This window comes from Tasmannia lanceolata, unplaced genomic scaffold (assembly GCF_043159265.1).
Source record: "Tasmannia lanceolata isolate RefF3 unplaced genomic scaffold, GAP_Taslan_0.1 ptg000019l, whole genome shotgun sequence".
NCBI lineage: Eukaryota > Viridiplantae > Streptophyta > Magnoliopsida > Canellales > Winteraceae > Tasmannia > Tasmannia lanceolata.
This window is the reverse complement of record NW_027518696.1, coordinates 1,403,351-1,428,596: the sequence shown is the minus strand read 5'-3', so window position 1 is coordinate 1,428,596 and position 25,246 is coordinate 1,403,351. Positions and strand designations below refer to the sequence as shown.

The 25,246-nt window shown below is 42.2% G+C and overlaps 1 protein-coding gene across 4 annotated transcripts; it reads right to left on the bottom strand.

Moving 5' to 3' along the window:
- Positions 1-293: 293 nt before the first annotated feature.
- Positions 294-12,856, bottom strand: LOC143853499 (Protein kinase superfamily protein). Of its 4 annotated transcripts, none has more exons than XM_077363291.1 (8): positions 12,702-12,856; positions 9,511-9,643; positions 6,448-6,698; positions 6,221-6,347; positions 4,708-4,981; positions 2,858-2,990; positions 2,610-2,696; positions 294-616 (listed from the first exon to the last, which is right to left on the bottom strand). In XM_077363291.1, the coding sequence occupies exons 2-8, from the start codon at positions 9,590-9,592 to the stop codon at positions 485-487; spliced, it is 1,086 nt and encodes a 361-aa protein (XP_077219406.1). In that variant the 5' UTR covers positions 9,593-9,643; positions 12,702-12,856; the 3' UTR covers positions 294-484. The 4 variants fall into 4 exon arrangements, with proteins under 4 accessions (XP_077219406.1, XP_077219403.1, XP_077219404.1 ...); XM_077363288.1 differs by having other exon boundaries at positions 9,511-9,653; positions 12,702-12,853; XM_077363289.1 differs by having other exon boundaries at positions 9,511-9,653; positions 12,638-12,787.
- Positions 12,857-25,246: the final 12,390 nt, after the last annotated feature.

Below are 25,246 nucleotides of genomic sequence, written 5' to 3'. Positions count from 1 at the left end.
CAAGCGGCAAGGCCTGTGGTACATTTTTCGGCCGAAATTTCAAATTTTCATTTTTTTGAAATTTCGTCCAAAATTCAAGGAAATTCTGCCTAAAAATCTGGATTTTATTAATTAAATAATACTTTCCCGAATTTTTGGAATTTCAGAATTTCGGTTCTGATGAGGACCGAAACGCATTCCGAAACCGAAATTTGAAACCATGAATATGAGTACTGTTTACTTTTCAGAAGACAAAACCATAACATGAAGTACAGTTTTCAGGAGGGGAAGCAAGAAGAAATGATGAGCTCCAATTTAGAAAAAACAAAACCTTTTAATAATTTCACCTGTTTAACAACCGGTAATCTTGCTCTTCTCGAATAATCAAGAGTAAACAAATTGATGGCACACAAATCTACAGCCACCCACATATCTAAACAAACACAATGCATCTGTCTATTGAAAGCAACAAAGAAATAGGGAGAAAGCGAGACAAGAGAAGGATTCACAAGCTTGGATTCTCACCGGGAGGTCCGGATCGAGCGTTCAACAGAGGTTGAAGTGCTTTAACTACGATGCTCATGTTTGGCCGGAAATCAGCTTCATATTGCACGCACAATGCAGCTACAGCCGCCATCTGTTTCGAGCAAGATGCCACACCAAGAAAATGCCAAGCAAGTGTCAATAAAAAAATTCTGACTGGAGATTTAATATTGCAAATGGATTGTTTATATGTGCATGCGAATTAAAATAACAAATGCACAAATTTGTTTCTCATATATGTAGATAGGCAAATAAACATAGGGAGGCGAATAGACGAGCAGAAGAGTTAAATGACATTATGAACTGTTAACATGTGTATGCTATAACTCTTCTATTCAGTTGTGTATTCCAAGCGGGTATTTCTATATTCAGTCTTTGCTATGTTTTATATATGTGGAAATCATATTTTCTACCCCCATTATCAGCCATTCCACCCCCTCGCCTTTATTTTATTCGTTTAACACCGGTTTGGACAGTTCTATACTTCTATCACCATGAACCAGGTTATCTTTTGTCTTTCCATTTTTTTATCAGAAAAAAAAACACAGATTTTTATTTTTTTGAATGCTCAGAAAAACCTGACAAAAAAAAATCGTACCCTCCCTACATCCTAAGGGTTGTCCTGAGTTAAAGCGAACAAACTTGGACATCAGGAACAGGAACAGGAACAGATGACAGACCCACAAGGGCCACAACCATGCCAAGACCCAGCATAAATGCAGTTGCAGGACTGAGCAGCCACTGCACAACCATGGGAAAACCCATAACCCACACAAATGCAATTGCAGGACTGAGCAGCCACTGCTCGACCATGGGAAAACCCACTACTCGGAGTACCCTCCCCACAAAAACTGTGTCTGTGAGGTTCAGTTCCCTATGAGGTAACCACTACTCGGAGTAACCACGCTCCAAAAAAAAAAAAGGTGTATGCCCCTCCTCTCCCGAACTTTCATATGAAAACCAATGTTCTTAGACTTATTTTGTCTTGTCTTCCTTGTCAAGCTGACGACGGCCTTAACCTCTGCAAGCGGCTGTTGGAGGGCTTTTCAGATGAGCTAGAACCCACACGTTCATCAACTCCAAAAATGATTTAAGTATTGCTCCTTGTAGAAATCCGACAGGCAAAATTCGATGAAAACCACAATTCAAGGCAAGATAAAATTAAAACAACAACCCAGATGATTTACTTGGTTCGGCACAAAGCCCAACATCCACAGGCGAGATCACTAGACAAAGATTACAAAAACCCCACAAACCGTAACCCTTTCCCTTCTCCAAATTACATACCGAAATAGAAATGCATACCAAAACCAAAAACATAAGTGTATTATGGTATGCTACATCAATATATATTACATAATTATATTTATATGGTTGCATGTGAAACCTCTTGAGTTGAAAGGAATCAAACTACAAGACTTTTATCAGATTATACGGGCCTAAGAACAAACTAAGACAAACACATGTAGAAATTCTTCTGGTTAATAGAAACGACTGTGACTGGTTTAGTCATAATACCAAAAGTAGGTTTTCTCAATACTCTCACTCTTGAAATTCCCCTAATTGTTTTGAATCTAAGTGCTTGCAACAATCCCATCTTTCATTTCTAAAAAGTCGAATAAAATACTTAAAGTAGCTTCTACTTGTGATAATCCTTCAAAAACCAACATTCTAATGCACTTTAGCTTAGTGACGATTTGCAAAGAGAACAAGTCTCAAGTGCTCACATCTAGATATTGAATGCTCCAAATTAAAAAAATTTGCAAACATGGATTCCAAATAGACAAATTCAGTTCGTTGAGGACAACTTTGGAACAAGACATCGTGATTTTTTCACCAATTGTGCAAGCAAAAACTAGATTTTATTTAGATATCATTGACAACATTCCTGATCAATAATCTATTTCACACGCTAAACAATCAGTCTTCCACATGAATGATTATGTTTTAAGCAAACTAAAAAGGCTAAGATAAAATGGAACTACCAATAATGACAAGAAATTATTTTGTTACATTATATAATCATGGGGCGGATTCACATACCAAAGGAACTTCCAAGAAATTAAGTCGAAAAATGCAATAATTACCTTTGCAACTGCCTTGGGAGGGTATTCTCCTCCAAGCCTTGTATCAACACATTGCTTTACCTTATCTTCACTAAGCCTTGGTGTTGCCTGAAGTGTTCCGAAATTTCCAAGCATCAGGAAAAGAAACATATTTAAACTCTAACTAGAATGACATCAGGGCATGCAAGAAGCACCTCCTAAGACATTTTAGATATCACAAAAATGTGACATTTTAGACATCACAAAAAAACATAAGACAAAATTTGTACCCATGTCACAAGACTCTGCTGCCCCCGTGGTAATGTATGGTCAACAGGTTTACGGCCAGTCAAGAGCTCCAAAAGGACAACGCCAAAGCTATAAACATCACTCTTTGAACTCAGCTGTCCAGTCATTGCATATCTGCCACCCAAACTTACGTCAATATTACTCACAGAATGAGAGCATATAGGAACTTGCATTTCACTAGAAGAATGTTACGAGAGATGATTGATGCATGCCAACTTCTTACATGAATGCATAATATATGTTGTATGGTAAACAATATAATATGCTTTGATGATTAACTTCCTTCGGAATCGTGGTATGTGGCTTGTTGATCATTGCCCCTTATGCTTGGAAGATGGTGAATTTGTAGGTCATCTCTTCATGCATTGTTCTGTTGCCCGTGAGATTTGGAACTACATATTTCAGAGGTTTGGCATATGCTGGGCCTTTCCCCTTTCTATTCCGGAGTTGTTTCGTAGTTGGGTATTCGTGCCGTGGAAACAGAAGGGTAAATTGTTGTGCAGAATTTGCCTCCTTGCTTCATGGTGGGTGATTTGGAAGAAGAGAAATTCGAGAGTGCCTGAGGGGTTGGCCAAATCTCCTTATTGGCTTTATATTAAGATTATTGCTCTCACTATATCTTGGGCGAGATGTCTTCCGGCTTTCCGTTTTGTGTCGGCCTTCAATTTATGGGAGGGGTGGAAGGAAGTACGTTTTAGTAGGGAGGATCGGCCCCAGATTGCTCAGTGTTGGGAGGCTCCCCCTATTGGGAGGTTTAAATTAAATTTTGATGGGTTGAGTTTTGGGAACCCGGGTCCAGCTGAGATTGGTCGTCTTTGTTGTGATGATTGTGGCGTTGTTGTTTGGGCTTATTCTGGCCCATTAGGGGTATGCAATGCTTCGGAAGCGGAGGTTAAGGCCGTCTATCAGGGCATAAAAAGACTTGATAGAGGTATCTTGGATTGTATTATTGTGGAGGGGGATTCACTTAATGTGATTCGGTGGTTGCGTAGATCGGTGTTGCCTCCTTGGATATTCTCTTCCCTTTTTTATGAAATAGATTATCTTATAATGGGATCTTCTATTGTTTTTAATCATGTGAGGAGATCCGTTAATGGGGAAGCTGATTCCTTGGCTAGGGCAGGTGTTAGTCGTTTGGGTTTGGAGTGGTTTGAATTTTTACCTCCTTGAGGATTCTCTTGTTTTATGTGGATTCTTTGTATCTTGGTTGTTCCTTGTATTCTTTGGAGTGGTCCATCTCGGGATTCTCCCTTTTTAATGAAATTTTCTTACCATTTCAATATATATATATATGAGGAAAAGGAGTGTGCGGTCGACCGCATATAAGGTTATATGTGGTCGAGGGCCCAAACACATGGGTCCCACATTTTGGGTGGTGATCAAAACCATTCATTTGCAAGGCCCCATCATATATAGGGTGTGTACAAAAAATCAGCTCCATTGGATCATCTTAACCCCTCCACTTTTGGAGGGCAAAAATGGGCAGATTTGTGGCAAACGGTGTCTGTCCATTTTGCCCTCCACTTTTGGATGGGGTAGGATGATCCTACGGAGCTGATTTTTTGCACACACCCTATCTATGTAAGGGCCTTGCAAATAAATGCTTTGGATCATCCTAACAATGTGGGCCCACATGAGTTTTGGGCAGTCGACCGCACCTAAGCTTGGTGCGGTCGAGCGCACAATCATATTCCTCTCTCTCTCTCTCTCTCTCTCTCTCTCTCTCTCTCTCTATATATATATATATATATATATATATATATATATATATATATATATATATATATATATATAATATGCTTTGACTATTAAGAAACCAAAAAGAACTTACTCTGGAGCATGGTAACCGAAGGTTCCAAGAACACGAGTCGAATGAAGGCGTGCTGCCGTGTCAGGAGCTTGATTTGACAAGTCAAAATCAGCTATCTTGGCAACATAATCATCAAACAGAAGTACATTACTAGACTTAATATCCCGATGAATTATGTGCGGCTGGGCCTTGTCATGCAAGTATTCAAGTCCTTTTGCTGCTCCTACAGCGATTTTCACCCGTTGTGCCCATGATAGAACTGGACCAGGTTGTGCTCCTTTGATGCCTTTTCGTCCTACATCAATGAATTGCACACTACATCACTTGCATCACTGGGTATAATCAAAGGGACATAATTTGCATACAAACATGAACTCGTGATAATGAATTAATGAAATTAAGAACAAGGACATTTTGGGTACCACCAAAGCCACATTGAAGCTTGTAAACAATGTCCTATAAATCCTCGATGATGCCATACAATGAATGAAAAGGTAGTCCATAGATTTTTCCTCTGCATCATGCAATGACAAGACAAGTGAGTCTAATTTCTTACAGAGGGGCAATCTCCGTCACGCCTGTAATTTTTTTATTTTTTTTTATTTTTTATTTTCTGGGTATGCTGGTGCTCTTTTATAAATTCTGCTTCCCTTTTTAATGAATTAGGTTATCATCTTCAGAAGAAGAAAAAACCTTATTTAGCATGTGTTTTATTTTAGCCACTAAAGTCAAACAAAAAAGTATCCACCTGCAGTGACAGTGGAGCACCCCGAGCGAAACCAAGAGGGGATGTTACCAAGAGGGACTAAAAGAACTAAATAATTGCCTCTTAACAGATTAAGAACTCCTAATATGAAGAGAGACTAAAAGAACTAACTGCCCCTATGGACGAAATGCAATACAGTTACATACATATGCTAACCTTCAAACCGTCTCAAATGTAAATAGGGAGAATTTTCTAGAGGCAATGCTGTGTCGAGAATGCTTTGGCAAACATATCTACGAAAATGATAGCCTCAATCTGTTTCTTACCAATAATGGAAATCAACCAAAATATAATTTGATGCAATCTTTGCAGACAAATCGTGCTGGTTTTTATTAGTTGGAGCAGGACTTAGTGTTCCTGATAGGAAAATATGCTAATAGATGTTTTTTGCACTGCTACATCTTCTATTTGGGATCAATAGACACTCATGGATTCTATGTTACTGATGGAATTGCCTATTTTAAAAGACAACAGAAACTTAAAATTTATCTATTTCAATTTCCTGTGTCACCACACCAGAAATTTAAGAAGATTTGCTTCAATTCTCACCACTCATTCAAAAATAGACAATCACTATCAGGAAACACCATGTTACAGCATCATACATGTCATGAACTACATAAGGTAGAACTATCGAAGAACAAGAGGGCATAAGCCAATGATAATTACCAATAGATTCGTGTAGACTATATAAATGATTCCACTATAATCAATTAGTAACGGCTGTAAGCATCAATGTCAATATCATTAAGCACAAAACTCCTATACCATGAAGAATATCATGAAGTGATCCCATAGTGGCAAACTCATATGTAAGGACACGGAGGCTTCCATCAACACAATAACCGATCAGCTCAACAACATTTTCATTTTTCAGCCTTGATACCATGGACACCTGTAGATTCTTTCATTAGCTGGTAAATAAATTCAAATTGGGAGAATAGCTTCAATGATACACTCTTCCATATGAACCATTTTTATGCAAAGAAACTAACCTGTGCTAGAAATTCTGGGTCTGGTTGCTTACTGGCATCTAACTTTTTGATGGCCGCAGCTTTCCCATTTCTAAGATTGCCAAAATACACTCTTCCATATGAACCTTCTCCAATTAAAGCCTTCTGACCAAAGTTCTCTGTTACTTCCTTCAGTTCATCAACTGAGATGGCAGGCACTGCGATAGGCTGGATCTTTACAGGTTGAGCACCCTTAGGAGCAGGATCTGTGGCATGATAAGCTCCACCATTGCCTGAATAATGGATTTGCTCAGTTTCATAATGAAATGTTAGAGGCAAGGCCACGACAAACTAAAATCCACAAGTGTAAGCAAACTAAAATGAAACAATTTGATGAACAAATTTACCCAAAACAAATTGACGAACCAGAGGGACCCAGGCTCCTTAATGTAGACAGTCTTTAGGTAAAAATGTAAGTAATATGGGGCTAAATATAAATCGTAAGACAGGAGAAGCTATCAAGGGAGCACTGAATTTGCATTTTTTTTTCTTTTTGAATGGCCCCACTGAATTTGCAATTTTTGTGTGCAAAATATTGAAACATTTCCTGATTGACAACTTAATGATCAAATTTACCCAATAAAAATTGATGAAAAAGAGGGACACAGGCCTCTTAATGTAGACTCCAATCTTTGGGTAAAGATGTGACTTAAGTAATGTGGGGCTAAATATAAATCATATGACACGCGAAGCTATGAAGGGAGCACTGAAAATGCATTTTTAAGTGCAAAATAACAAAACATATGTCTATTGGTATTCAAATTCACTGTTATTCAATCACCATATATCATATGTTATGACTATGGAGGAATGAGATGAAATGATGCCATGTTGGAGAATCACGATGAAAATGGCATTCCCTTAAAACAGGCTACCTTGCATTTTAAAATTAATAAAAACTCTTCTTTCACTCCTCGATTATGTGTCAGGAATTTAAAAGTTCAAAATTCTAAGAAATAAGTAATCCAAATGTGGATCAGGCTGTAAACATTGCACTGAAATTTTCCTGTTTCTACAAATATAACCAAGTACATACAGCAATAATGTGCGATAGAGACTGACTGAACCAACTTGAAACACCATATAAAAATTGGTAAAATACCTACCAAGTTGAAGGGAAAGTTTTATAAGACAGCAGTGAGGCCAGCCATGCTGTACGGCTCAGAATGTTGGGCCACCAAGAAGCAGCATGTGCATAAGATGAGTGTAGCGGAGATGCGAATGCTTAGATGGATGTGCGGCCACACAAGGTTAGATCGAATTAAAAATGAAGACAGGGTGGCACCAATTGAGGTGAAGATGAGAGAGCACCGCTTAAGATGGTTTGGGCGTATCCAACGTAGGCCTTTGGATCTCCAGTGAGAAGAAGTGACTTGTGCCAAGTTGATGGAGTAAAAAGAGGTAGGGGCAGACCGAAAACAAATTGGGTAGAAACAGTGAGGAAAGACTTGAGGGCTAGGAACATAACAGAGAACATGACCTTGGATATGATAGAATGGAAGAAAATGATCCATGTAAACGAACCCAACTAGTATCACGAGCAGACTTGGTGAATTTTGAGCCAGGTAGATCCTTTCACCTTCTTCATGAAAATTTTCTAAAGGATTCATTAGCAGACCCCAACTAGTTTGGGACAAAGGCTTAGTTGAGTTGAGTTGAGTTGTAGACCCAGATGACTGCAGTGCTATGGTTTGGTGCCTAAACAAAAGGACCAAATATATTTCACAAATAGCACAATTATAAAATGAAGGACAAGTTACCAGGCAATTAAATGGAGAATAAACTCGTGAAAAGTAGGGAGAAACACCTTCTACTTATGGTGTTCAAGATGGTTGCAAAAGCTAGCAGAATAGATGTCATTTGTTGATCATGATCCATAAGTAAATTATACCCACTAAAAGAAAGAGTACTATCTCTTATGTTGGTGATTGCCATGAAGACTTTACATTAATAAAAAGAAATGGAGCTGTTTGCTGTGCGGATAGTAAAAGTGTAAAACGAGAATGGGACTCATTCCATGATTCCTTGCTCATCCGCTGTTTGGCTGCACTAGGAAAGCGTGAATGTGGATTCTGATCACCGCTATTTTCCCGCTGATTGGCGCTTTTGTGAGTGAATTCCACTCCATATAATAGCTGGAATGCAACTCGGTCATGGTTTCGATGGTGAGCACTAGCAGCATTCGGGGTGTACTTCACTCCAGAATTCTTGTCTGCATAGCAAACAGCCCCAACAGGATTTTTCAAGCTTGACGCTAAGTAGCACAACATTTCATGTTGTTTCAAAAGACGAAAGGAAGAGGCGATCCATTTGGCTGTCCCAAGACGCAAGGTGTGAGTTTCATGATTTTTTTAAATTCAAAATTAAGAAAAAAAAAAGAAAACAGATATTTTTGAGGGAAAATACAAAAAATGACTACAGAAGTCTGCTATCTCAGTTAATGATCCAGAAAAGAAGTCTTAAAAAAAGGTACAATGAAGAGGGAGGAGAAAATGAACAAGAAACAAAAAGAACAGAAAAAAGGGTTTCTACTCAGAATTGAGATGTAGTGCTTGTTCCCATGAACTTTGAATTGACGCGGTAGAAACGGTTGATGCACAGGCACCAAGTCAAAACGTCAAACCCAAGGTAAATCCCAAATAGAGATAAAACAGGTGACTAATAGTCTCATTAACCTCCCTAGCTATTCGGTTTTTTAAGTAATGGATGGCCAATTGAAAAAAAGAAAGAAAGAACAATAACAATAATATTTTTTAAAAAAGAAATCATCTTCGAAAGGTTTTTACTTTTGACCACTTTGACTAAAAATGGAACTCAAGGAATGAGGTATACAAATCAAATAGAGAAGAGTACATGTTAAAGATATTAACGCATTTGGGTGTACACCTCAAGGCAAGGAGCTGTGCCCGACCCTGAGATAGCCTCAAGGCTTGAGCCTATACAGCATTAGAAAACACTAGTAATTTGCATAATGATAGATTCAGACATAACGCGGGCATATTCAGTTTTATTTCAACAAGTACAGGATATCACTAATTTTAATACCTGCTGATTGTTTTGCCGTAAACGGACCATTATCAGTTGCTTTATGGATATCATCTTCTTCACAGCAGCCAAAGCATGCCATGATTGCTTTTCCTAAAAGAAGCTTCCTTTCTTATCCAACAACCTCCCCCGTCTGCATGTTACTTGGACATCATCAAACCAGAAGTCAGTCACATAACTTTCACAGGGAAGTCAATTGGTGAGTGACTTAAAAAACCTCATGAGATTATAGAAGTCTAGTAATCAGACATAGCAAAAAGTATGTGCACTATCAAGAAGGGCTTTAAAATGTTTCCTAAATGCCACTTTTAGAGGCGAATAAAATCTAAATATATGTGCGTTGAATGTTTACAATTTTCCATTTTCGTGTATGCATTTATTGTGAAAAAAATATATATTGATGAGGAGGTTGACGCGATCATTTGCCTCAAATCTGCGGCTGATAATTATATATGTGTTTTCAAAGCTGTGTGCATAATAAACTCAACATTGTCAGTTGGAGCAACACGCATGGAGAAATTTGATGTGGAGTTTGCACCAAGGTGGGGTTATCAAGGTCATGCATTACATGGTTTCTGGACCTAATGACATGGTGGATACGGTTGATGACAGAACATTAGCAGCAGGAGGTATAGAAACTCATGGCAGCTCACGGGTCACATAACTTTCTGCTAGGCAGCATATAGGTTCTCCGCAGGCCATGGATAGAAAGATACATAATGCATATGATCATCACTGATCCAATACCGGTGCTGGAGATGTTAGTTCTACATTGCCAAAATCTGATGAACCTTTAAACAGTCTAAAAATAATAAACAGGGGTCAAGGTCATACTTCAAAGGAGTTGGAAGATGGGATTCTCAAGAATATATGATGCTCCAATGTGGTCGATAACAACCTTAATATATTCTATATTGTTGTAGACTATATATATGCAAACCCATCGTCTTAAACGGAGTATACATGTGCCATGTCAACACCTAGTCAACAAAAGTATTTTCTAGAACACTGTTGATGTGTGTACCCAATCCAAAACTGATAACCTTTCTCTTTACAAATGCTAACCAACTTAGTTGACCTTCACAAGACCTAGCAGTTATACAGTTGCATAAATTTCTAATTCAATAACATGAAACTTATACATACTTGAATTCTCTTAATCGTGGTGACTATGAGCCTATATTCCTCATTCTATATGTATTTGTGTGTGTGTGTCCAGTTTCTACAAAAGAGTAACTTGTTTGACTACAACTTAAAATGTAACCATTATTAATTACCTTTAAAAACTAATTATCAGATTATTCAGGTTATTTGAATCTTTAAAAATTGTGACTTATCAAATTACAAAAAAAATAAAAATAAATGAACTTGTTCTCACACACTGCCTTTTCCAGCAGTTGGTGGGTCTATGTACCAGCACCAATTTTAATTTTGGCACCCACACCATTATGTAGTTAACACAAGCTGTAGATACTGAGAAATTAGTTTTCAACGATGCTAGCAAGGAATGAGTAGACATTGATCCTTCTTTGGAACTAGAGCCAAAGGCTGTGGGAATGCATGAACAGTGCCAAGAAGGATCCTCACGATGGTCAATGTGGCATGAAAAATGGATGGCTACGTCATTACATCACATCTAATGCAGGAAACTGCACATATGGGTCTCATCATGAATGATACAAGTAATGAAATAGGAAAATTGTTCAAATGAACTCAGCAATAAGGGGGTGATAAGAATCATTGCTAAGTACACTTTACATTAGGAGTCTTTGAATATTTGTATTTCACACGAACCTAACCTAATTTGAGAATTTAGATAACTGTGTTAAATAAGAAACATACGAGATAGTTTTAGTTGTTATTGGGATTTGAATAGTTAGTGCGGGAATGCTTGATTATTAACCATTTTTCAGAAAAATTACATGGCCAGTTGGTTATTTAAGTTGTTAGGTAGGGAGTTTGGGTTCTGTGTTTTTATAAAAAAGTGAAGTGATAAAGTGAGTTATGAATTTCTCTCTTATTCTTTTATATGTTTCTTCAAGTGAATTTTTTGTGTTACATCTCCAAGTATATCATTATGCCTATGCAAGTTTGTGTTTCTGTCACATACATAATCAAGAAGAATGACAGAACAGAGGAATGAAATCACACAGTCCAATTATGTTGAGCAACAAAGAGATGAAGTTTCCAACGCGAAACATACAAGTAATAGCTGAAAACATGTGAGAAGGGAAAAAAAGAAGTAAAAGCCTTATATAACTAGCAATCCATTATAATTTCGTTTGTGTAGGGAAAAATATCCATGTCTATAGCCAAATTGCTTTGATATATACTACCACAAGTTAACTGAATGCATTGGAATAGCAGCCTGAGACTACATTTATGTCCTGTTTGGATTGCATGAATTTTCTGGAAAAGTTTGGAAAGGAAAATTATTTTTAAAATGTGCTAATTTTTTTTTAAGCGCGAAAAAAGAATAAGTTGAACCAACCCTATTCAATTTTTACTTCAATTTATGATAATATCCCTCTAAAAATCAACCATAATCATATCATTCCCCTCTAAACAGTGGAAAGAATAAAAATAAAAAACCATAATCAATTAACCATCAACACAAATCGACATAATATAAACTCGATTTCATGATTTTATAATGTGAACCCTGCTCCTGATCATCTATGGGTCAAACCTCTTTAAAATAAACCCGATCAAATTCAAATCGTCATACATGCAAAATCAATAGAAGAAAATAAACTCAATTCCTACAAGTAAAATAGAAACATAAAAACAGACACTAAAATCAGCAGTAACTAACAAAAACCTAACAGAGAATTAGAGCGATCAAATAGCAAAATCAACACTAGAAATTACAGTTAAAAGAGAACGCTAACAATCAAATGGTGGAATTAACAAAAGGATTTTATACTGTTAAGTTCAGAAATCGATCAAAAACATGCTTCTAAGATTGAAATAAGAAAAATCAGAATATGTTCTAAAAGCATGAAAAGTAAAAGAAATCCGAAAAAAAAAAAAAAAGAGAAAAAAAAACTGATATTTACACCAGCCCAAAGAAATCAAAGGATCAAGTTCTAGGAAAAAGAAGTGAAATTCTAGGGCAAAATCTCACCTCTTTCGGAATTTTTTTTTTCTAGAGAGAGAGAGAGAGAGAGAGAGCTTTGCTTTAGACTTACGGATCTGAAGGCAGCAGGGGTGCGCAGGATAAGGGGGATGTGCGCAGGATAAGGGGCACGCAAAGAAGACGGGCCTCGGTCTGAAGCCTGAACTTCCTTTGATTTATGCTATTAGAAAGGAAATAAATAAATAAATTATTATTTCGCTGGAGCTGACTAGGTAAACCACGTGTCAATGCGGGAGAAAGAGGGCAGCGGGTGAAATTACCAAAATGGGCTTATACTTAAATTATAGTGGACTTTCTTAGCAAGGTTGTTCAGCGGAGGTACATATAGATAGATATATAGCCAGTCCAACCTTGCCTTTGTGTCTTGTGCCTTTGAATCAGCCCAATGTGCAATGACCAAATCCTTGGTCAATCTCACTTGGGTCTTCTTCTTTTTTCAAACGGACTTCTGTTTTGGAAATATTTTCCTTAATGAAAGTTCTAACAATCAATAATCTTTGTTTCAAGGCCATATCTTGGATGGTCTCTGCCTTTGAGGACCAGATCAATCGTCGTTGTTTCGAAGTCATATCTTGGATGGTCTGCCTTCCAGACTAGGTCCAGTCCTCATTCCTTAGCGGTCCAGGGTGTGTTAGGCAAGGCAACTCCGAGTCACTCCACCCAAGAAAATCTGATATAACCATTCCTAGACAAAACAAACCCTCTGCCTGTCGCGCGGGGGGGAGGGGGGGGGGGGGGGGGGGGGGGCGATGTCAAGGTCACGGGAGAAGGGGAAGGGGTCACGACTACGCAAAAAGGAGGGTACAGGGAGACTGCATGACTCCCTAACTGTGGATGAGATCTTGGTTTAGAAAATTGAGGACTATGAGATCTCAACTCAACCCTGGTCCTGGGATTCTATTTTCTAGGGTTTTTTAAGATTTTTTTTTTTTAGCCTTCTATTTCATCTATGATTTTGAGTCGTGCCAAATACTAGATAGAAGTTCAAGCCATGAATATACCACATCTCATGTGTCGCATAAATGTTTATACTTTTTTATAGTTACATGAATGATCCTTTTTTGGTTTTGAAATGGACTGAACTTTTGAGGTGGAAGCATTCTGCACCTGCAACTAAGAAATCAAGCAAATAAAAGGGATATAAGCAAATAAAACAAAAATTCAACCAACACATCATTTTCCAGTTCTTTACTATTTTGGAACGGATGTTCTTGATCTTTATCAAAATTAAAAGCGAGTTTTGAAAATTATTGTGTTAAAAATGTTGATTATTTCATTTGCAAGCTCTGCTCATCTATTTAGTGTGGAACATGTCGGCGTTAATGGCAATGGCCCATAATCATCAAGAAATCTTTGATTGCTAGGATAAATATCTTTGATTGTTAGGATATACTATATCTATATCTATATCTATTCCAGAAGAGAAAATGAGAGAATTATTTGAATTTCTCCCAAAATTTTAATAAAATTACACATCACTTTTTTTTTTACTTTTTTCTAACAAAAGCACCCATTCAATGCTACCCCCTCTTTTATGCTTTTTAACAAAGCCACCCATTAATGCCACATGATTTCAATCCTACTCCCCTCATTTATGTTTTTTTAATAAAAAAAAGTGGACAAAGTCAACATAGTGATGTTTTTTTTTTTTGCAAAATTATGGATTTGGTACATATGTTACATAATACTACGGATTTTTGTGAACATATTACATAATACTACGGATTCAGAACGCCTTTCAAAATATTGGCGAACTCGATTATTTTTTAATACAGAACTTATTCATTTAGTACATAATACTACGGATTTCGGCCACCTTTCAAAATATTCCGGGTCCCACTCGAATGCATGGGTTTGGATATAGATGGTGTGTGAGACCCACCTATCAAAGCATGAGTGTGAAATACTCCACCGCATCAAATGGGAAAATGATTAACCATTTATATTTTTCTCACCCCGTGCATCGCACGGGTGTTTTTACTAGTTATATTGTATAGCAGAAGAGAAAAGAAGAGAATTATTTGAATTTCTCCCAAAATTCTATGAGAATTATACATCATTTTTTTTGACTTTTTTTAACAAAGGCACCCATTCAACCCACATATTTTCAATCCTACCCCCTCCTTTATGCTTTTTTACAAAGGCACCCATTAAAGCCACATAATTTCAATCTTACCCTCCTCCTTTATGCTTTTTTAATTATGAAAACCTTTATAGATTGGAGGGCTAGGATCAGCCTATGGAAATGATCTTACTGGCACAACCTATTGATGTTGTGTTCCATCACATGGACGGTTTGGATCAACCGATGATGTAGTCCATACAGTTCTTTGTCGGCCTGTGCATCGCACGGGATTTTTTACTAGTCTTCTATACTATATAGCAGAAGAGAAAATGAGAGAATTATTTGAATTTCTCCCAAAATTCTATGAGAATTACACATCATTTTTTTTTACTTTTTTTAACAAAGGCACCCATTCAACCCACATATTTTCAATCCTACCCCCTCCTTTATGCTTTTTTACAAAGGCACCCATTAAAGCCACATAATTTCAATCTTACCCTCCTCCTTTATGCTTTTTTAATTATGAAAACCTCTATAGATTGGAGGGCTAGGATCAGCCTATGGAAATGATCTTACTGGCACAACCTATTGATGTTGTGTTCCATCACATGAACGGTTTGAATCAACCTCTGATGTGGTCCGTACAGTTCTTTGTCGGCCCGTGCATCGCACGGGTTTTTTTACTAGTATATATATATATATATATATATATATATATATATATATATATATATATATAGCAAGATGGGATCGGGTTTTTTTACTAGTATATATATATATATAGCAAGATGGGATAGATGTTTAGGGTATCCCATCCATTGAACAAGTGATCCAAAGCTTACACTTTCACGTATTCTTATTTTTCTTTAGAGCACAGTTAATGGCTTTTATCCAACAAGAGAACCAAAAGCTCATAGTCACATAATTTTTGGGTATTTTTGTAAGAATGAGAAAACACCGAACAAAGCATCTGTTCATACATGATTTAAAATTTCTATATGAGACTTCGGTCCCAGATTATTTTTTGTTCATTCAAAAGAAATGAGTTGGATACAGGGAGGAGAAGATTGGAAGTTTTGAAAGATAAGGGACTTAAGCAGAGTTTTGCACTACAGGGTGGTTTGGACATTTGGTGTAAAAAACCCATACTAATAGGAATAAAGAAAATGTTGAGTAGACTAAATGACTAACATCCCCTTTGGAATGGTCATCTAGCCAACAATGAATGACTTTTTGGCACACATCCCAAGAATATTTTATTTCTCTTATTAACCTAAGCTTTTTTTTAATAGATTCAACAAGCTCTCCATGTTCTTGGCAATACTTTTTTGTCATAAGGTGGACCTTTTCCAACCCCTAACCCCAATTCCAAAGTGTCAATTTTGGTTGTAATTTGTCTAATGAGGTTTGTTAGACCAAAAATCGGTAACAGGTACAGCAGTGGCGTAAGAGCTGAGAGCGAGCGACGAGGGAGGTTGAGTATGAGTCCTGCGGTGAGTGCTTAGTCCTGCACAAGGCAAGCGAGGTCAGAAGACCAGACCGGGTTTTACTCCGGACAGGCCCTTCGACACTCAAGTCAGTATGAGCAGGAGTGAAGGGGAGATGTCTTAAGAGTTTAGGGAGAGAAGGGATTTTCGCATTACCCATCAGTCTGAGCTTTAGTCCCCTATTTATAGGGAAAATCTGTTGAGATGTCCTGGACAGGTGTCCAGGACAGGTGGCGGCCTGTGAGAGGCTGGATCTCACCTACTCTGAACAGGTGGCAGCCTGTGAGAGGCTGAGTCTCACCTACTCTGGGACAGGTGGCAGCCTGTGAGAGGCTGGGTCTCACCTACTTTGGGACAGGTGGCAGCCTGTGAGAGGCTGGATCTCACCTACTCTGAACAGGTGGCAGCCTGTGAGAGGCTGAGTCTCACCTACTCTGGGACAGGTGGCAGCCTGTGAGAGGTTGAGTCTCACCTACTCTGGGACAGGTGGCAGCCTGTGAGAGGCTGGTGTTTTCACACCCCATCAGTTGCCCCCCAGTTTTCCAAGTCATTGAAGGACTTGGGAAAGTGTGATCACTCGTTTTTCTGGATGGGGAGACGTTGTTCGGGGGTGAATCGAAGAATTTAGCACGGAGTCCGGAGTTCGCAGTCCGGATTTCGGAGTTCGGAGTTCGCAGTCCGGCGTCCGGAGTACGGCTTCAACCGGACTGGCTTCTGGCGCATCACAGAGTCAAATATCCAGTCCGGAGTTCGCAGTCCGGAGTCCGGAGTTGGGAGTTCGCAGTCCGGAGTACGGCTTCAACCGGACTGGCTCCTAATGCTTCACAGAGTCAAATATCCAGTCCGGTTTTTTCCGGACTGAATTTTGTCTTCTAGCGGCCAGTCCGGTGCGGACCGGACTGATTTTTGTCGTCTTGTGAGAACGCGTTATATCCAGTACGGTTTTTTCCGGACTGAATTTTGTCCTCTAGCGGCCAGTCCGGTGCGGACCGGACTGATTTTTGTCGTTTTGTGAGAACGCGTTATATCCAGTACGGTTTTTTCCGGACTGAATTTTGTCCTCTAGCGGCCAGTCCGGTGCGGACCGGACTGATTTTTGTCGTCTTGTGAGAACGCGTTATATCCAGTACGGTTTTTTCCGGACTGAATTTTGTCTTCTAGCGGCCAGTCCGGTGCGGACCGGACTGATTTTTGTCGTCTTGTGAGAACGCGTTATATCCAGTACGGTTTTTTCCGGACTGAATTTTGTCTTCTAGCGGCTAGTCCGGTGCGGACCGGACTGATTTTTGTCGTCTTGTGAGAACGCGTTATATCCAGTACGGTTTTTTCCGGACTGAATGCCGAGTGCGGAGTGCGGAGTGCGGAGTGCGGAGTGCGGAGTGCGGAGTGCGGAGATCCACCTTTGGGACGTGAATGTTTACGCGCGTGCTTGATCGTATTGATGGTGGGAGAATGTGTCCGTCATAAATAGGGGACACGTGGCGCAATCCGGATGGCCTCGAGATGCGTGCATCGCATTTATTACCCCACCGCCTCCGAAAAACTATATAAGGAGGTTTACCCCCTTTCACTTTTTACTTTTTACCTTTCATCTTTTTTCTCTTCTTGCTCTGGGAGTTTCCACTTCTCAGTTCGCAGCTCGCAGTCCGCAGATCGCAGATCGCAGTTCGCAGCCCGTAGCTCGCAGTCGCGTTCCAAGATCTTTTAAGAGCTCCACTCACCGGTATTCCTCTCAGCCCTTCCTTTTACTATGTCTGATAGTACTTCCGATTCCGAGTCCGGTACGGGGTCCTCCACTAGCAGTATTTCGGAGTTTAGGATGCCTCAGGAGCCTTTTTTGGCTAGTCCGTCTGATAGGATAGACCTTGTAGATAGTGACGACGGAGGGGATAGGGATGAAGTGATCTTAGATCTGAATGCCACTCCACCCTTGACTGGCAGTCTCCCGCGAGCAGGAGGGAGTGTTGAGAGCGACGTTGCTGAAGCGTCCACAACATTCCTTCCTGGCCGGGCCGTGGAGGTGATCGTTAGAGCGCGGATGGATGCCGATCCAAAATACAACTTGCGAGCTCTAGTCGAGGAGAACTACCTCACCAGATCTATGCTGGGAGACATCAGGGATAAATACTGTGTGCCCCCGAGATTTGAGCTGAGGGCAGCTATAGAGGGAGACAGAGCCTGCAACGAGAGCCAGGATCTCTGTATTTATGAGGAGTCACTGAGGGCAGGACTCCGATTTCCGTTGCACCCCTTTTTCTCAGCGGTGCTGCGATACTACGGACTAGCCCCGGCCCAGGTAGCTCCGAACTCATGGAGATTATTAGTTGGGTTTTTATACCTCGTCCACGGTCGGTTAGAGAGGAGCGTGACTTTGTCACTGTTCCGTGCTTGTGCACACCTGAAGAAGCATAAAGAAGGGGGCTGGATCTACATTAGCCAGCGCCCTGAACGGAAGATAATCACTGGCATTCCTTCGTCGATTCACTCGTGGAAGAACAGATTCTTCTATGTTGTGGATCAGGAGGCCAGTGAGCCCTGGTCTGTCCCTCTAGTGTGGGACACTCCAGATACCTCAAAACTGAGTCGAAAGCCGCTCCTCGAAGGTGAGGACAGTATAACATTCGCCTTGATGCGGAAGGAGATTGAGCAATCGGGCCTCATCCGTTGTAAGGAGTTTTCTGAAGAGGCGATTCTGGTCGGGCTGGGCGTGAGTGCCGCGACTCCAGAACGTATGTAGCTAGACTTGTCTATGCAATCTGTTTATTTTTTATTTTTTTATATACTTGCTTCTGACCGTTGGCTGCTCATTTGTCTTGCAGAGATGAAGAAACAATCAACCGTCGAGAAAATCAGGCAGGGAGCTCAACCGCGGGCACAAGAAGGTGCTCAACAGGCGCAGCAGGAGCGCCAGAAGAGAAAAGCGACTGTGCTGGAGAGTCCGGCCCCGTCACAGGGCATTCCACCCCCATCCCAGAGGCCCAAGACTAAGGTGAAGCTAGTAGGCCCCTTTGCTCAGGGCGGTGGCTCTTCTAAGTCCGGTGGTGCTTCTACCGGAGCCGGTTCTGGGGCTCGCCCTCCTGCGGGGATTAGTGAGCGAGTCTTTCGACCCAATTGGGCCGTTCTGAAGGATGACACTGCCTTAGGCGAGGGCCGGGTAGCAGCAGAGCTTATGAGCAAGTGTTTGCTGCAGAAGGACAAGCAACAGGTCCTTTACGAGCCGCCAGCTACAGGAGAGGAGGCTGTGTTGTCCTCCGCTTACCAGGTAAGGAAGTAGTGCTTTGATTTGCTAACTTTCTGCTCATTTCTTCCTTTCACCATACTGATGCCTGTTTCTTTCTGTTCTTTCTTCAGATCTTGCTATACTATAATGACCTCAAGGAGAAGAGTAAGAGCTTCTCCCAAGCCATTACTTCATCTGAAGAGGTGAACGGAAAGTTGGCCGCTGAGGTGCAGGAGCTTCAAACGAGCATTGGGCGAATAGAGGAGGAGAAGAAGATGTTAAAAGAAGATCTGGCCGCAGAGAAGAGGAAACTGGCCAAGGCTGCTGAAGCCATGGAGGCTCAAAGAGGAAGGGCCACTGACAGGCAGGAGAAGGCAGTAAAAGAGGCCACAGAGGCAAAGGAGGCTGAACTTTTCAGCCTGTCGAGCGAGGCTTACAGTCTTGGATACTACGACTGCCTCCAGGAGCTCCAGGCCTGCAATCCAAATCTATTGATGCAGAACATGACTCTCCCTGCCAGGCCGAAGATTACTGATGAGGAGCCAGATACTCCTGCTGATACTCCTGCTGACATCACCCCTCTTCCAGATGCTTAGAGATTTTTTTTTTGTTTTGTCTTTGTTTTGACCTCTTTTTGTAATGGTCCTTGAGACCCTACAGCTTTTACCAGCATGTTTAAAGTGAATTTTGTAATGGCCCTCGAGGCCCCACATATTCTGATCAATGAAATTTGTCTGTCTCTGATACTTCTCAGCTGAGTGATTTGCTTGACTTTGTCTTTTTATTTTGATAACCTGTGAGTGAGGCCGTTGATGGTCGAATTGCGACGAACTGGTCTTTTAACAAGTACCCAAGTTTTGTGAACTGGGTTTCCAGTGAGTACCCAAGTTTAAGAACTGGGTTTCCAGTGCGTACCCAAGTTTAAGAACTGGGTTTCCAATGAGTACCCAAGTTTTGTGAACTGGGTTTCCAGTGCGTACCCAAGTTTAAGAACTGGGCTTCCAGTGCGTACCCAAGTTTAAGAACCGGGTTTCCAGTGAGTACCCAAGTTTTGTGAACTGGGTTTCCAGTGCGTACCCAAGTTTTGTGAACTGGGTTTCCAGTGCGTACCCAAGTTTTGTGAACTGGGTTTCCAGTGCGTACCCAAGTTTAAGAACCGGGTTTCCAGTGCGTACCCAAGTTTTGTGAACTGGGTTTCCAGATATAAAAATGACACTGAATTTGCAAGAAGATTATTTATTCATAACAACAAATATACAAATTTACAAGATCACCTTTTCACGCCGGATAATTCGACTACTGATAATATTTCCTGAGGTTTTTGGAGTTCCATGCATGAGGTAATAGGTGCTCCTCCAGTGTCTCTAGCCTGTAGCTTCCTGGCCGGATAACTTCCTTCACTCGATAGGGTCCCTCCCAAGTTGGGGAAAGTTTCCCTACTTTCGTCGGCTGGGAGACGGCTGCCTTTCTCAGGACCAGATCCCCTGTCCTGAATTCTCTGGGGCGGATTTTGGAGTCGTGATAATTCGACACCTTCTGCTTATAAGCGGCGACCCGGATTCGAGATTCCTCCCGGATTTCTTCTAATAAGTCGAGGTTGGCGCGGAGTCCGTCGCTGTTCAGTTGCTCATGGAAACTGATGACTCTGGGAGATGGGGTGCCTATATCAACAGGTATCACGGCTTCAGTTCCAAAAGAGAGGTTGAATGGTGATTCACCAGTCGTCGTGCGAGGAGTGGTGCGGTAAGCCCACAGAACATGGTAGAGCTCATCTGCCCATCGGCCAGCCTTTTCATCCAGCCTTTTCTTTATCCCTTGAAGCAAGATCCTATTGGTTACTTCCGTTTGCCCATTGGTCTGGGGGTGAGCAACCGAAGTGAATCTCTGTTCAATCTTTAGGTCAGAGCAGAACTTCCGAAAGTTCCGGCAGTCGAACTGTTTGCCGTTATCTGTGATTAAGGCACGGGGAATCCCAAATCTGCAGACCACTGCCTTCCAGAAGAAATTCTGTATATTCTGCTCAGTGATCTGGGCTAGAGGTTCTGCCTCCACCCACTTGGTGAAGTAGTCGATTGCCACTACTACGAATATGCGCTTTCCGGAAGCCGGTGGAAAAGGACCAAGAATGTCCATCCCCCATACTGCAAAAGGGAGTGGACTGATAATCGGGGCCATCGCCACAGCAGGCTGGTGGATGGTGGGGGAGAATTTCTGGCACCTCTCGCACTTTTTAACCAGATTCAGCGCGTCTTGTCGTATGGTGGGCCAATACAATCCTCTGAGGAGTACCTTGATCGCCAGGGCTTTGCCCCCCAGATGTTCTCCACAGATTCCTTCATGAGTCTCTTGCAATGCGTACGCGGCGTTACTTGGTCCCAGACACTTCAGGTACGGGAGAGTGTAGGACCTTTTATACAAAATGTCACCGCTGAGGGAGAATCGGGCGGCTCTCTGTATCACCTTACGGGCTTCCTTCTTATCTTCGGGAAGTTTTGCGTCCCGTAAGTAATGAATGATCTCATCCATCCAGCACGGCTCGTTCTCCACCTGCATTATATCTGCGGCTTCCCTTTCGATGCTAGATCTTTGTAGAAATTCCATACGTATGCTTCCAAGAGTGGTGTATCCAGAAGCAGCCAGCTTCGACAGTACATCTGCTTTGGCATTTTCTGTCCGCGGTATTCTGATGACCTCGAAACTGGCAAACCGGCTGGAGAGTTGATGAACCTTAGCAAGATACTTAACCATACGCTCATCTCGGGCTTCGTAGACCCCTTGGATCTGATTTGCTACCAGCTGTGAGTCGCAGTATGCTTTTAATTTCCGGGCGCCGGTCTGAATTGCTAGGTTCATTCCGGCAAGGAGGGCTTCATATTCTGCCTCATTGTTGGACGCACGGAATCCGAATCTCAGAGCATAATCCGCAGTGAACTCCTCAGGCCCAGTGAGGATGAGGCCTGCTCCACAGCCGTTTTTATTTGAAGAACCGTCGACATATACTTCCCAAGTTGGTGTGCTGGTCATGGAGTCCTGCTCTGCCAGGGGTTGCAAGATTTCTGTCTGAGTTTCTGCTATGCATTCGTCAGGAACCGCTTTCTCTGCAACTGGGAGTTGTACCGTTTCAGGGTCGGCGACTTGCTGGGGGATGGTGCACTCCGCTACGAAATCTGCCAGTACTTGGGCCTTGATGGCTGGCCTTGGAGCGTACTGGATGTCGAACTCGCTCAGCTCTACGGCCCATTTCACAAGTCGTCCGGAGATATCTGGTCGATGGAGTACTTGCCGGAGCGGCTGGTCAGTCAAGACCTTTACAGTATGAGCTTGAAAGTAAGGTCTTAATTTTCTTGCAGCCATTACCAGCGCGTAAGCCAATTTCTCGACCCGCTGGTACCTTGTTTCTGCGTCGTGAAGAACCTTGCTGACATAATAGATTGGTTTTTGCTGGCGGTGCTCCTCGCGGACGAGGACAGCTGCCAGTGCCGTGGAGCTAACGGAGAGATATAGAAATAATTCCTCACCTGGCTCCGGCTTTGTTAATAATGGCGGGGAGGACAGATACCTTTTCAGCTCGTCGAAGGCAATCTGGCATTCTTCCGTCCAGGGCGCAGTTTTGAGGCCCTTAACCGCACTGAAAAAAGGCAGGCATCTCTCCGCCGATTTGGAGATGAAGCGACCCAGCGCCGCTATCATTCCCGTGAGCCGCTGAACTTCTCTGATGGTTCTTGGGGCGGTAAGCTCTACGACAGCTCTGATCTTCTCGGGATTTGCTTCTATCCCTCGCTGACTCACCATGAATCCCAAGAATTTCCCCGAACTGACACCAAAGGTGCACTTGGTGGGGTTGAGTTTCATGTTGTGCTTCTTGAGGACCTGAAATGTTTCTCTGAGATCAGACACGTGGTCCTGTGCGCTTCGACTTTTGACCAGCATATCATCCACATACACTTCCATATTTCGGCCGATCTGGTTCTGAAAAAGTCTGTTCACCAGCCTTTGATAAGTAGCTCCGGCGTTTTTGAGGCCGAAGGGCATGACTCGGTAGCAATAAGTCCCTTGATCTGTGACGAATGAGGTCTTTGGTATATCCGATTCGTACATCCTGATCTGGTTATATCCGGAGAAGGCGTCCATGAAGCTCAACAGTTCATGACCCGCTGTGGCGTCGATGAGCTGATCGATCTTCGGGAGCGGATAACTGTCCTTGGGACAAGCCTTATTCAGATCAGTAAAATCGACGCAGGTTCTCCACTTTCCATTAGTCTTCTTGACTAGGACTACATTTGCTAGCCAGTCCGGATATCGAATCTCGCGAATGAAGTCAGCCTTCAGAAGCCTCTCCACTTCTTCTTTTATTGCCTGTCGCCTTTCAAAGGCAAAGTGTCTCCTTTTCTGTTTCACCGGTCTGCAGGTTGAATCGACACCAAGCCTATGAGTGCTGATCTCTGGATCGATGCCGGGCATATCGGCAGGAACCCATGCAAAGACATCTGCATTGCCCTGGAGAAACTCGGTGAGTTGATGTTGAATGCTACTACTAAGGGAGGAACCGATCAGAGCGACTTTCTCACCGTCCTCCGGGCACAGTGGGATGGAGAGTAGGTCCTCAGCGGGTTGAGTACCCCTGAGTTCGTCCCTTACATCAAGCAGTTCGATTGGCAGTGATTCCACTGCGTTTTTTCCTTTCAGTGCCATTGCATAGCACTCCCTTGATTGAGGCTGATCTCCGCGAACTTCCCCCACACCATTAGGGGTTATGAATTTCATTTTTTGGTGGTAGGCTGAGGCGACTGCTCGGATCAGATTCTGGCCAGGCCGTCCCAAGATAGCATTATAGACCGAGGTGGCCTTCACTACCAGGAAGTTAACCATGGCGAATGCTTGACGAGGTGGGTCTCCGACAAGAACGGGGAGCTCAATCTGCCCCACTACTTTTACGACCTCTCCGGAGAAGCCGAACAAATCTGAGTTCGCCGGCCTTAGACGGTCGTCGCCTATCATCATTTTCTCGAAGGCATGGTAGTATAGAATATCCGCTGAGCTCCCGTTATCCACAAGAATTTTCTTTACCTCCCAGTTGGCAACGAGCATGGTTAATACCGATGCATCGTCGTGGGGCAAAATAAGGCTGTCCAGATCTGCGTCTGAGAAGGAGATCTCATTCTCCGTTCTTGACTTTTTGCTGGTTGTGTGAACGGCGTTAACTTGCCGTGCATATGCTTTTCGAGCAGCAGAGGAGGTGCCCCCGGCGGCTGGTCCGCCCATGATTGTATTGATAACCCCCCTTGGTTGAGATCGGGGTGCCTCAGGCTGCGCGTCGGTGACCTGAGAAGTCTTATTCTGAGGAGGGGGCTGCGGTGATCTTCGAGGGCTACGGCCCTGGGGACTCTTTCCTTTGCGCCCTTGGGTGCGGCCGTCATTCTGGATGTATTTTTTCAAATAACCCCGGCTGATCAGCTGCTCAATTTCTCCCTTGAGCTGCCAGCAATCCTCTGTGTCATGGCCGTGGTCCTTGTGGAACCGACAGTACTTTGAAGGATCTCTTCTGTTTCCTTTGGAGATCATTCTGGGCGGCCACTTCACAAACTCCTCCTCACTGATCGCTGCCAGTATGTGCTTTCTAGAGGTATTGAGAGGTGTGAAGTTCTCTTCTCTTCTCTGAGGGGGTGGAGACTTCTCTTTCCTGGGAGGTTTATCCTCCCTACGCTGTTTAGGCAGATTCTTCTCTTCAGAGGTTATCCTCCGGTTTGAATTAAGAGCTGCCAGTGTTTCTTCCACTGTTATGTACTCTTCTGCCCCGGCCATGAGATCCGCCAGTGAGTGCGGAT

What these genes read in the sequence shown, in the direction of transcription:
- LOC143853499 (XM_077363291.1), bottom strand. Translation starts at nt 9,592, where the DNA reads ATGGCATGCTTTGGCTGCTGTGAAGAAGATGATATCCATAAAGCAACT. An exon ending in ACTTCATGATATTCTTCATG is followed by an intron (nt 4,982 to 6,220) that starts GTATAGGAGTTT and finishes TCATTGATGTAG; the next exon opens with GACGAAAAGGCATCAAAGGA. An exon ending in CTCCCAAGGCAGTTGCAAAG is followed by an intron (nt 617 to 2,609) that starts GTAATTATTGCA and finishes TGCTCGAAACAG; the next exon opens with ATGGCGGCTGTAGCTGCATT.